Source organism: Lacerta agilis, chromosome 6 (genome assembly GCF_009819535.1).
Source record: "Lacerta agilis isolate rLacAgi1 chromosome 6, rLacAgi1.pri, whole genome shotgun sequence".
In the NCBI taxonomy this organism is placed as follows: domain Eukaryota; kingdom Metazoa; phylum Chordata; class Lepidosauria; order Squamata; family Lacertidae; genus Lacerta; species Lacerta agilis.
In genome coordinates, this window is record NC_046317.1 from 43,495,620 (window position 1) to 43,505,250 (window position 9,631).

The following is a 9,631-nucleotide window of genomic DNA, read 5'->3' on the forward strand; positions in this document are numbered from 1 at the left end:
CAGCGGGTGTAACTCGTGTGACAAGCCCCAGCAGCTGATTTTCTCCCTTCTACGTTAAAGGTGCAGCAACTCCGGCCTCTTCTTCTCCCCTGGTCATGAGGATGAGCGTAGTCTTTTGCTCATCTAACTTTCCCCAGCTAGGTAGACATCCTATGCATCTTAGAGGGGTAAGCTCTATGATGTACAATGATGAACGGAATTTCACAGGTGCGTATAGCAGTAGTTCCCAATTAGCTACATACTGTGGACCCCGTTTTTCAAAAGCCAAGTCATGGACCCCCTACTTTTGAAAAAATATATATTTCTATGGTAGCTTTTGTTATGCGAATGATGCAACAGATCCCTAGGGTCTGTAGACCGCCAATTGGAAACCACTGGGTTGTGTGTATAATCCACATAATGCAGCCCCTCTACACTTCTAAACATAGCATGCTGAATTCTGCCGAAAAGATACGCACCAAGAATACATGAAAGCTGAAAGCATGCTAATTAACCACTTTACACTCTCCCCCCCCCCCCGGGCATCTGATTGCCACTTTCTGGTTTTCAACATGTCTTCAATTCCATCATAAACACTTTCAAAGTAATATGTTTGTAAAAGCACAATGTTTACTGGAACTAACATTTTAATATACCATTGTTTTATCTTTGTAACCCAGCATTTTTAAAGAAATGTCCACCAAAAGGTTATATTCTTGGTTTGAGCCACACTTCCATTGTCTAGCAACCAACATCCACCCTCACCTTGATCAGAGGTCAAAATAGTAATAGTTAAGAATGGGGAAATTATTTCAAGGAAAAATTCTTATGTCTCACTGACCCCTAAATAACAAAACAGGCTGATGCCTGAACAGATTTTTAAAAAGGGAATCTTATCCTGTCTAGCTGCTAAATTTTGAAACAAAACATAGCTAAGAAACCCCCCCCACACACACACAAGATGCTTCAATTATGTCCAAACCAGTCCAGTCCAATGCTGAGAAATACATGGGCAGGCCTGCCAGCAATGCACTGCTTCTTCCAGCCTCTCTAGTATGACCAGCACCAACCTGAACTCCTGGGGAGGCTGGGGGACTTTCCTCTGAAAATACATGCAATAAATTTGATGGTGCAATTATATGATGCCATCTACCAGATGACAGTTTCAAGCAGCAGTGTCTAAGATTCCAATCACATCATGTATATGACTTCTTTCCTGCAGTAGCCATCGGTTCCAAAAGTCTTAAGTGGCGGTTGAACAGCCTATTAAGTTATTATGGACAGGAAGAAAGTATTTGTATCTTCACCCAAACAGTCTAGATCAGGTAGTCAGTTCTCAGAAAAGTTTAGCGAACATTTAGAAAATGGAAACTCCAACAACATATGTCTAATATGCAAGAGGAACTCTGCAAGGTGCACGTTAATTAGTCTTCCTCCTCCTGCAAAGTTTGTGTAAAGTATGCAAACAGAAAAAAGTTTAACATTTTTGCATTTTTATTCTGTGCTTTTGGGATCATACTCTTCTATCTCTGGGTGGTTTACATTCCACTTGCAGCATATGGGCTCATGTAAAAAAATTATTCCTGTGCAGCCAATATAGATGGCAGAAATCATGGGTGGTATTCAATGATAGTTGCACACATCAAAGGCTTGTACACATGACTTCCTCCCATCTGTGGAGTGAAGAGTTTGTTTCGTAGCAACCACAGACAGTGAGTAATGTGGTTTTTTTTTTTAATGGCACACAGGTGTGGGGTCAATTAAGCAAAATGCTGGTTTTTCTTGCAAGCTGCATCATAGTCTTTATTCAAAAAGACAGGTGTCAAAGGGAAGTTGGAAATGTCCCAGGCCACTTTTCGTGCCGTGCCATGCCCATTCTAATTCAATCTGTGCAATTTGCAAAAATACATGGGTCCAAAGTTAGCTGTGAGATGGGGAAGGATGAGTTCCCCAAGTCTGCAGTCAGGATAGAATGAAAATGTGTCCTGGAACCGCTTTCGAAAACAGGTCAAGTCTTCAACCCGGATGCTAATGTCATGTTGGATTGCTAATAGCTCCACAGCTCTCTCAACCACGTACTCATTCTGGAGCTGAGACAAGGAGCACGTTGAGTACACGACTTCTCCCCCTGGCTTGGCAGCAAGTATCCCAGCCCTGGGAAAGGAACAGAAAGAATTTATTATTTTATTTAAAGATTCACATTTCAAGGCACATCAACTTCACAAGACAGCATACAGAATAATTACACAACCATGCTTAAAAGAGCACCAGCTGAAAACGACCATCATACTTTGGGAGAGACTTTTACAAGAATCTAACTTAGGAGCAGGAGATTACTGGATAATTACATTAATGTAAGAGTTCCAAATTGGTTAGAACTCCAGGTTTTTAAAGAAACATTTTCCTAGTCACCAAATCAAATCAAAATCACCTCCAGAAGAGTAGGCAAGGAAGCATTACTGAAGTTGGATCCTCCGAACTGTATTTAATTAACCTACTCAGAGCAGACCCACTGAAATTAATGGGCCTAAGACAATAATAGCAATGAATTTCAATGAGTCTACTCCAAGTAAAACTTAGTTAAAAGCAACCCTTTGTCTTTTAAGCCACAAGAGCCTGACACATTTGTATGTGGGCAGGATGGCAGGCAGACGAGCACTTTTGTAGAGTTTTGTGGACTCATTTGCAATGCTGTGAATAATTTAATAAAGCCCACATTGTGAAACCCTGGTGCAGCTCAAAAGTTAACATGTATCACATTAGGTCAGGATCACTTACACAAGCAGCTCCACCTGGAGCATTGGCAACATCTGACGCTCCCCCTTTCTCATTTGATGGAACATATTGTTGTCCTCTTCTATGACTGAGTGACGGTCATTTGTGCATGGTACATCCACGAGCACCTGCATGGGATAGAGGGCAAATATTCCAATTAAACTCGGTGGACTTTTACTTGTTTGTGCCCTCCCACACAGCTTGTCCCACATCACACAGCTTCTCATCAGGCTCATTAAGGCACTTCCGGACAATATCTTGGAGGCCATCTCCTGCCATTCACAACTGCAAGTGTTAAAAAAACAACAACAACTGCAACTGTTGTTAAGCCTCTTGCATGTAATACTCATACAGACAGTGTGGTGTAGTGGTTAGAGTGCTGGACTAAAACCAAAGGAAACCCAGGTTCAAATCCACACTCAATCATGAATCTGCCTGGGCAACTTTAGGCTCTAGTCACCATCTTGCTGTCTACCCTCACAGGGTTGTGAGGAGAAACCATATACACCACCTTGAACTCCTTAGAGCAGGCATGGCCAAACCTGGCCCTCCAACTGTTTTGGGACTACAACTCCCATCATCCCTAGCTAACAGGACCAGTGGTCAGGGATGATGTGAATTGAAGCCCCAAAACAGCTGGAGGGCCATGTTTGGCCATGCCTGCCTTAGAGGAAAGATGGGAAGTAAAAATAGGTAGATGACATTCAAAGTATCCCAGGACTACACATTCTGATAACTAAAATTATTATTTTCCTACATCAAGGAAAAGGCTTGGGAATTATTATTTTTTAATAGTTGGGTGTTTACAATAGAAATGGACTTCAGCTGAACCAAAGTTACATACATTACCAGTAAAGGAGTTATCAGATGTGGCAGAAAGCACAGGTCTTGGCTATAGACACACCAGATAAAATTTAACAAAGTATTAACTCCGATTCAATTGATTTCAAGGGGTCTATTCTGTATATGACTAAGTTCAGTATCATCCACTGTCACAATCCCCCCCCCCCACCTCTGCCTAAAGGTGCAAATATATTCTAAAGGAGCAATCTGTGCTTCGTAACAAGAAAGGGGGAAATGGAAGAGATCGTATGTTCCATAGCTGCAGGCATCTGCTAGCACTCTTCTAATGGGTTACTCCCAGTAACATTATCTACAGCAATGCTTACCCTATCGTAAGTATTCATCTCCAGGTCACCCCACTTCCTTCCATCCCACGATGTAATCCTCACTATCTCGCTGAGCTCTTTCGGAAGGTAGCTATGGAGAATTTGACGCAGCCGACGAGTGCGGGAAACAGAGAGGTCATTGGCGGCCAGCTGTCCTAATGAAAGAACAACAACAGCATACACCAAGGGCAGAAAGACTCTTGGAGGCTCCAAATCAACAAACCAAAATTTGCACATGACTGAGAAATGATGAACATGTTGCCAACCTCCTTAAAAGAAGACCCCATCAGTTTTGGGAGTGTGTGAATGTGTGTATGTGTACACCCACACACACCCCAAAAAGTATTTTTTTATTGTCAGGATTAACAACTTGCCATAGTCCCCCACCACATAGACACCTGGGATGCTGTGGGAATGACAGAGTCGCCCCATGTTGACATATAACAGGAAATTATCTTTTATATGTTTAATGCAAACATAGTGCTGGGTGGGCATGTGATCGTGTGTGCCTTGAATATGTGTGTGCCCTCGGTGTGCACTCACAAGAGTGTGGGTCACACCCACTCTTGGCATGTGGGGACTGGAGAGTTGGCCAAAGGTAAATGTGGCGCTCTGGCCACCCCTGCTCTACAGAGAGAGGAGTTGTTGGAGCTGGAAGAGGCTGGAGAAAATGTCCTGCTACCTTCCCTGAGATGGCCTCCTGGAGAGTAACCTGTGTAATCAAAATTGCACTGCACCACAAGCAGAAGCAAACATGATTCATCACACCAGACTATCTGATTCTTTCAACTCTTTCTGGATAGATAGAGTACGAACAGTTTTCACTAACTGGTCCTGTCTACACCATTTGAGCACCACCGGCAGGAGAAGAATTCTACTTACGACAACATCCAGTCTGTAGAAGGGCCAGCATCTTTCCACCTGGTGCTGCGCAAAGGTCAAGGACCAGGTTGCCAGGCTGCACATTGAGAGCCAAGACAGGCAAGATGGATGCAGCATCCAAAAGATAATAGCCCAGAATTCCTAACATGTCTGGTCTATGAAAAAAGGGAACAGGTGAAGTTTAGCGTGGCAGGCACAGGAAATTTGAGCCCAAATTAACTCCTACTTAAAATGCACTGGCAGTATGGAAGGGATGCAGCTCAACTTTGGAGCATACGCTCTGCATGCACATAGTCCCAGCTTGATTCTCAAGGTAGAGCAGGGAAAGAGAAATGATGGAGAGCTGCTGCCAGTCAGTGTACGCAATGCTGAGATATATGGATCAACGTCTGACTCAGTATAAGGCATGTAACATTCACGCTCACGCATCCATGTATGGTAGGGTTCTGCCAGTAAGAGCACAATATAATACCAGGGGCTTTGACACCATCTAGATTCCCTTCCATCTCCATATTTTCATGGGAGAGAAGATTATCCCTACACTCAGCTTTACTACCTGTAAGTGAAAAAAAGTTAAGAAGCAAGAACTAAGCACCTTAACAACTGAGAGACAAAAGATCCACTTGTTGTCATTGGCAGCAATCAGGTGTTTTAGAAGTTTGCAAGTAATGGGCAGTATTCAACTACTGCTGCCCATCAGAATAAGGGGTTCCACTTGTGTAACAGGACTCCCCATCCCCACCCCTCTGTATGTGTCCTATCCTGACGCTTCCCCAAATCTACTCCAGAGGCTTGTGAGAACCCCAGAACAGATTTAGGGTGTGTGGGGAGGAGAACATTTCAATGTACAAGAAGAAATCCATGTGCTAAGTTGGATTCTGCCCAATGCAATTATTTTCATCTTACAACTGCTGAAGAGTACCCCAACACCCACCTCCTCACCCCAAATCAGCTACGTACCTGGCTGAATGAAAAAGGCTGATATCTCCTTTTGGGAATGTGTAACATTTTATGTTGGGACTGATGGATATGAAAGGAGAACGAGGAGGTTGTGTTTGGGGCTCAGAGGGATCAGTCTGAGTTTCTGAGGATAAGTCAGGCTCACTGGCACCTTGCTGAACTGCAGAATCCAGGTCCTGTTCTACTTTTCCAGATTCCCAGATGAAATCCGCTGCATGCATTTCTTCCAGTTGCTGGGTGACCTTCTGTGCATCACAGTAATTGTTGATAAGAGCTCCATATTTCTGCTCTGATAGAAGACTGATGCGGATTGAGGGCCAGAGGCTGCCAAACTGCACACCATAGGTCATGTCGAAGACCCGCAGAGCCCGCCTGGTGGAAGGCATGCGAGGAATGGTGGATGCCTTTGCATGGATGAAAATGTGAAACAGGTAATATATTAGTGCTGATACTGTTTGGGCATTATATGCACCACACACCTCTTTACCATGATGTGGCCCTACAGTGCTTGGATGTATGAGTGCATAGTGAAATCAAAGACCAGGGCCAACGTCGCTGGCATTTCCTACCCATCCTGACATCAGGGACAGACCCATACAATGTCCTCTACCCACATCCCCATGAGATAGCACCAGCAGGAAACAGCTCCCTTCTTATGGGCACACACACACTATGTGAGAAGGGGTCCAAGGAGGGCCATGTGTTCTACCATCAGGAGGTCCATATTCTGTGCAGTGGTTCATCAGGTTACAAACACCTTGGGTTACAAACACTTCGGGTTACAGACTCCACTAACCTGGAAGTAGTACCTTGGGTTAAGAACTTTACCTCAGGAGGAGAACAGAAATCGTGCGCCAGCGGCACAGCGGCAGTAGGAGGCCCCATTAGCTAAAGTGGTTCCTCAGGTTAAGAACAGTTTCAGGTTAAGAATGGACCTCCGGAACGAATTAAGTTCATAACCAGAGGTACCACTGTACCTGAAAGTAACATACAAATTAAGCTATTTGTTCAGGTGAAATGCCATATTTTGCAACAGCTTCAAAGCTGTCTGTCACAACTGTGTGTGAGGAACAGAAGAAGGAAAACTACAACTCAAGGAACAATACAGGATGGGGGCCAATGGCAGCTGGAGTCCAACATCCCTATCTAGAGCAGGGTTTAACCAAACTTGGGTTTTGGACTACAATTCCCATCATCCCAGACCACTGTCCTTGCTAGCTAGGGATGATGGGAGTTGTAGTCCAAAACCATCTGGAGAGCCAAGTTTGGGAAACCCTGGTCTAGAGAATGGGCTCCTACCAAGAAGCCTTCTCTAAATGGGCCAGGCAAACACGCCCTTCTGCGCTAACTGAGTTTCACGTAACTGAGGCCACGGCAAGCGAGGCGGAAGAGAGAGGCCGGATTGCAGAGCAGGGACAAAGTGCCGAGGTCTGGACGGAGATCGTAATAAAAACACGGCGGGCGAATGAGGCAACGCAGCGGGGACCCGCTGAAGGGCACGGGGCGGGGTGTCCTTTGGGGCTTCATTGGGCTGGGCATGGGAAGGCGCCGCAGGAGCTGTGGATCGGGATCCGCGTCCCCCGCGCCTCACCCATTTCTTCTTTTGCGCGTGCCGGTGCCGGCGGGGAACGAAGGCGAAGAACGGGACCGTCGGCAAAGCCGCCTCTTTCCGCAGCAGCTGCAACAGCAGCCCCTTCCCGCTTGCAGTGCGTGCAGCCGCCATCGCTCGGCTCCAGCTCCAATGAGGACAGCACGCCGGGCGACGCAGAAGCTCCTCCTCCTCTTCTGCTAAGCGTCGCAGAGCAACCTAACGGGGCGGGGTGGGCATCTTTTCCGGTGGGCGCCGGGTTGCAGGAGCCTCGTGCATTTGTGCCAGGCATGTACCGCGAAAGGTACTGGAGAATTCGCTCTTGCCGAGACGCGTGCCGCCGGAGGTTTCATTCCAAGTAGGTCGTTTCGGGCGCAGGTTACCACGTCTTACTACCTCTAGCACAGGCATGGGGAACCTGTGGTCCTTCAGTGGTCTAGGTCTGCAGCAGGGGTAGCCGACGGGGTGCCTTTCGCTGCAACTCCCATCAGCCCAGGCTCCGTGGCCAAGGGCAGAGGATGATGGGAGTGAGTTCTGGTCCAAAACATCTGGCGGGCACCAGCTGGGCGCTCTTGATCCAGAGACGCAGGTTTTCCATTTCTCCCATAGCACATGGGTTTGCATCTGCTCTTCAATATGTGAAAACCAAATGAGGAGCTCCTTGCTTTGTTTTTCTTCCCAATTCTAGCAATTGTGTACTAAAGAACAAAGCACACTCCTTCAGCTTGCTAGCACTGTGGGGCTACTACACCATGAAGTTGTGTGTGATGTGTATAGTGCCCATAATAGAGCAGTTGCAAACATGGAATGTTGGCTCATCAGCTGAATTGATATTTTCAGTGCTGAATTGATATGTAAGGTAACCCAACTTTATGACCTTTAACAACTCTTCCTTAGTTTAAAGCAAACTCCTACCAACTGTGTGATTTTTAAAGTCCCTGCATGCCACCCTGGTGAGGTATGTCCTTGAGTAGCCAGGGCTGATGAATGTAGTCCATCTGGAGGGGACCCAATGTTGAGGAAGACTGTCCTAAAGTAAAGTGGTCAGGTGCGGAGTAAGCCTCCCAGCCACCCGGGGCAGCAAACCCAGAAGCACCCGGGGTGTGTGGTTTCATTCCCAGCACGCATGTGCGTGCGTCCAATGCATGTCAGACGCACACTGCGCATGTGTGCTGGGAGCGGCGTGCCACCGGCAGGCGAGCCCCGGGCAGGGCAGCCTCACTCTGTAGCTGGCCCGCTGGCAGCGCGCTGCTCCCAGTGTGCAGGCGCAGACTAAAATGCATGCAGCGTACGCACGCTGCGCCTGCGTGCTAGGAGCGATGCGCTGCCGGCGGGTCAGCATGGGACGGGTTTGCTTGGGGTCCGCCACCAGTGCACAGCGCTCCATGGCAGTGCGCTGCCAGCAGGCGAGCCCTGAGCAAGCCCGTCCAGGCGGAGGCAAGCCAGGGAGGGGTGCCCAGAGTGTCACCCTCTCCAGGGTGGTACCCAGGGCTCCCCACCCCCTTCGCCCCCCTCCCTACGCCACTGAGTAGTACCTCTGGTTACAAACTTAATTCATTCCGGAGGTCTGTTCTTAAGCTGCAACCGTTCTTATCTTGAGGCTTGCTTTTGCTAATGGGGTCTGCTGCTGGAGGCGCACAATTTGTTCACATCCTGGGGCAAAGTTTGCAACCAGGAGCAGCTACTTCCGGATTAGCAGAGCTCGTAACCTGAAGCATTCGTAACCAGAGGTACCACTGTATATCTGCCATTCAAAGGTAATTCACCGGTTTCTCACATGAAACAATCACACCTTCAGGAATCTGTGTTCTCAAAGTGGAAATGTACCCTATAGGTTTTCCGTAGGATATTGTTTCCTCAAATTAGGACACCTATCCTTCTTAGCAGTAAGATTAGTGGCTGAAGTTTCTCCCAGTTTGTGTCAAGATGTGGCTTCTGATCAGCTTCCCTCCCCTCACACACTCCTGCCATTCCAGAGGTCCCTGTGGCATTGCCAAGGACTCTTCAGAGGTGCTCTCACTTCAGATACGGCTGAAACCTGACCAGATTGTAAGAAAAGGCCTGACTCTGATGTTAAGAATGGAAAATGGGGGCCCATGGTACAAAACAACAAAATAAGCCTTAGTAGCTTGCCTGAACATGTTGCAAACATGATACCAAAGTCATCAGAAGTGTTTGAAATAAAAGCAGCTAGTGTAGGAACTCAGCTGATTTGATTCTGCATACATCTTCCACAGTGGGGCGTTCTTTCCCTTCCTAGGATTCCTTCAACGTAGGT

The 9,631-nt window shown here is 47.0% G+C and overlaps 1 protein-coding gene across 1 annotated transcript; it reads right to left on the minus strand.

The window, feature by feature from the left end:
- Nucleotides 1–1,730: 1,730 nt before the first annotated feature.
- On the minus strand, nucleotides 1,731–7,550 carry NSUN4 (NOP2/Sun RNA methyltransferase 4). Its single transcript, XM_033152234.1, has 6 exons — nucleotides 7,357–7,550; nucleotides 5,766–6,169; nucleotides 4,806–4,960; nucleotides 3,924–4,078; nucleotides 2,758–2,882; nucleotides 1,731–2,133 (listed from the first exon to the last, which is right to left on the minus strand). The coding sequence occupies exons 1-6, from the start codon at nucleotides 7,486–7,488 to the stop codon at nucleotides 1,857–1,859; spliced, it is 1,248 nt and encodes a 415-aa protein (XP_033008125.1). The 5' UTR covers nucleotides 7,489–7,550; the 3' UTR covers nucleotides 1,731–1,856.
- Nucleotides 7,551–9,631: the final 2,081 nt, after the last annotated feature.

Excerpts from the sequence above, each read along its gene's own strand:
- NSUN4 (XM_033152234.1), bottom strand. The coding sequence starts at position 7,488 with ATGGCGGCTGCACGCACTGCAAGCGGGAAGGGGCTGCTGTTGCAGCTG. Across the intron at positions 4,079-4,805 it reads TCTACAGACTGGATGTTGTC|GACAGCTGGCCGCCAATGAC; the intron begins GTAAGTAGAATT and ends TTCTTTCATTAG. Across the intron at positions 2,134-2,757 it reads CTCCAGGTGGAGCTGCTTGT|GGCTGGGATACTTGCTGCCA; the intron begins GTAAGTGATCCT and ends TTCCTTTCCCAG.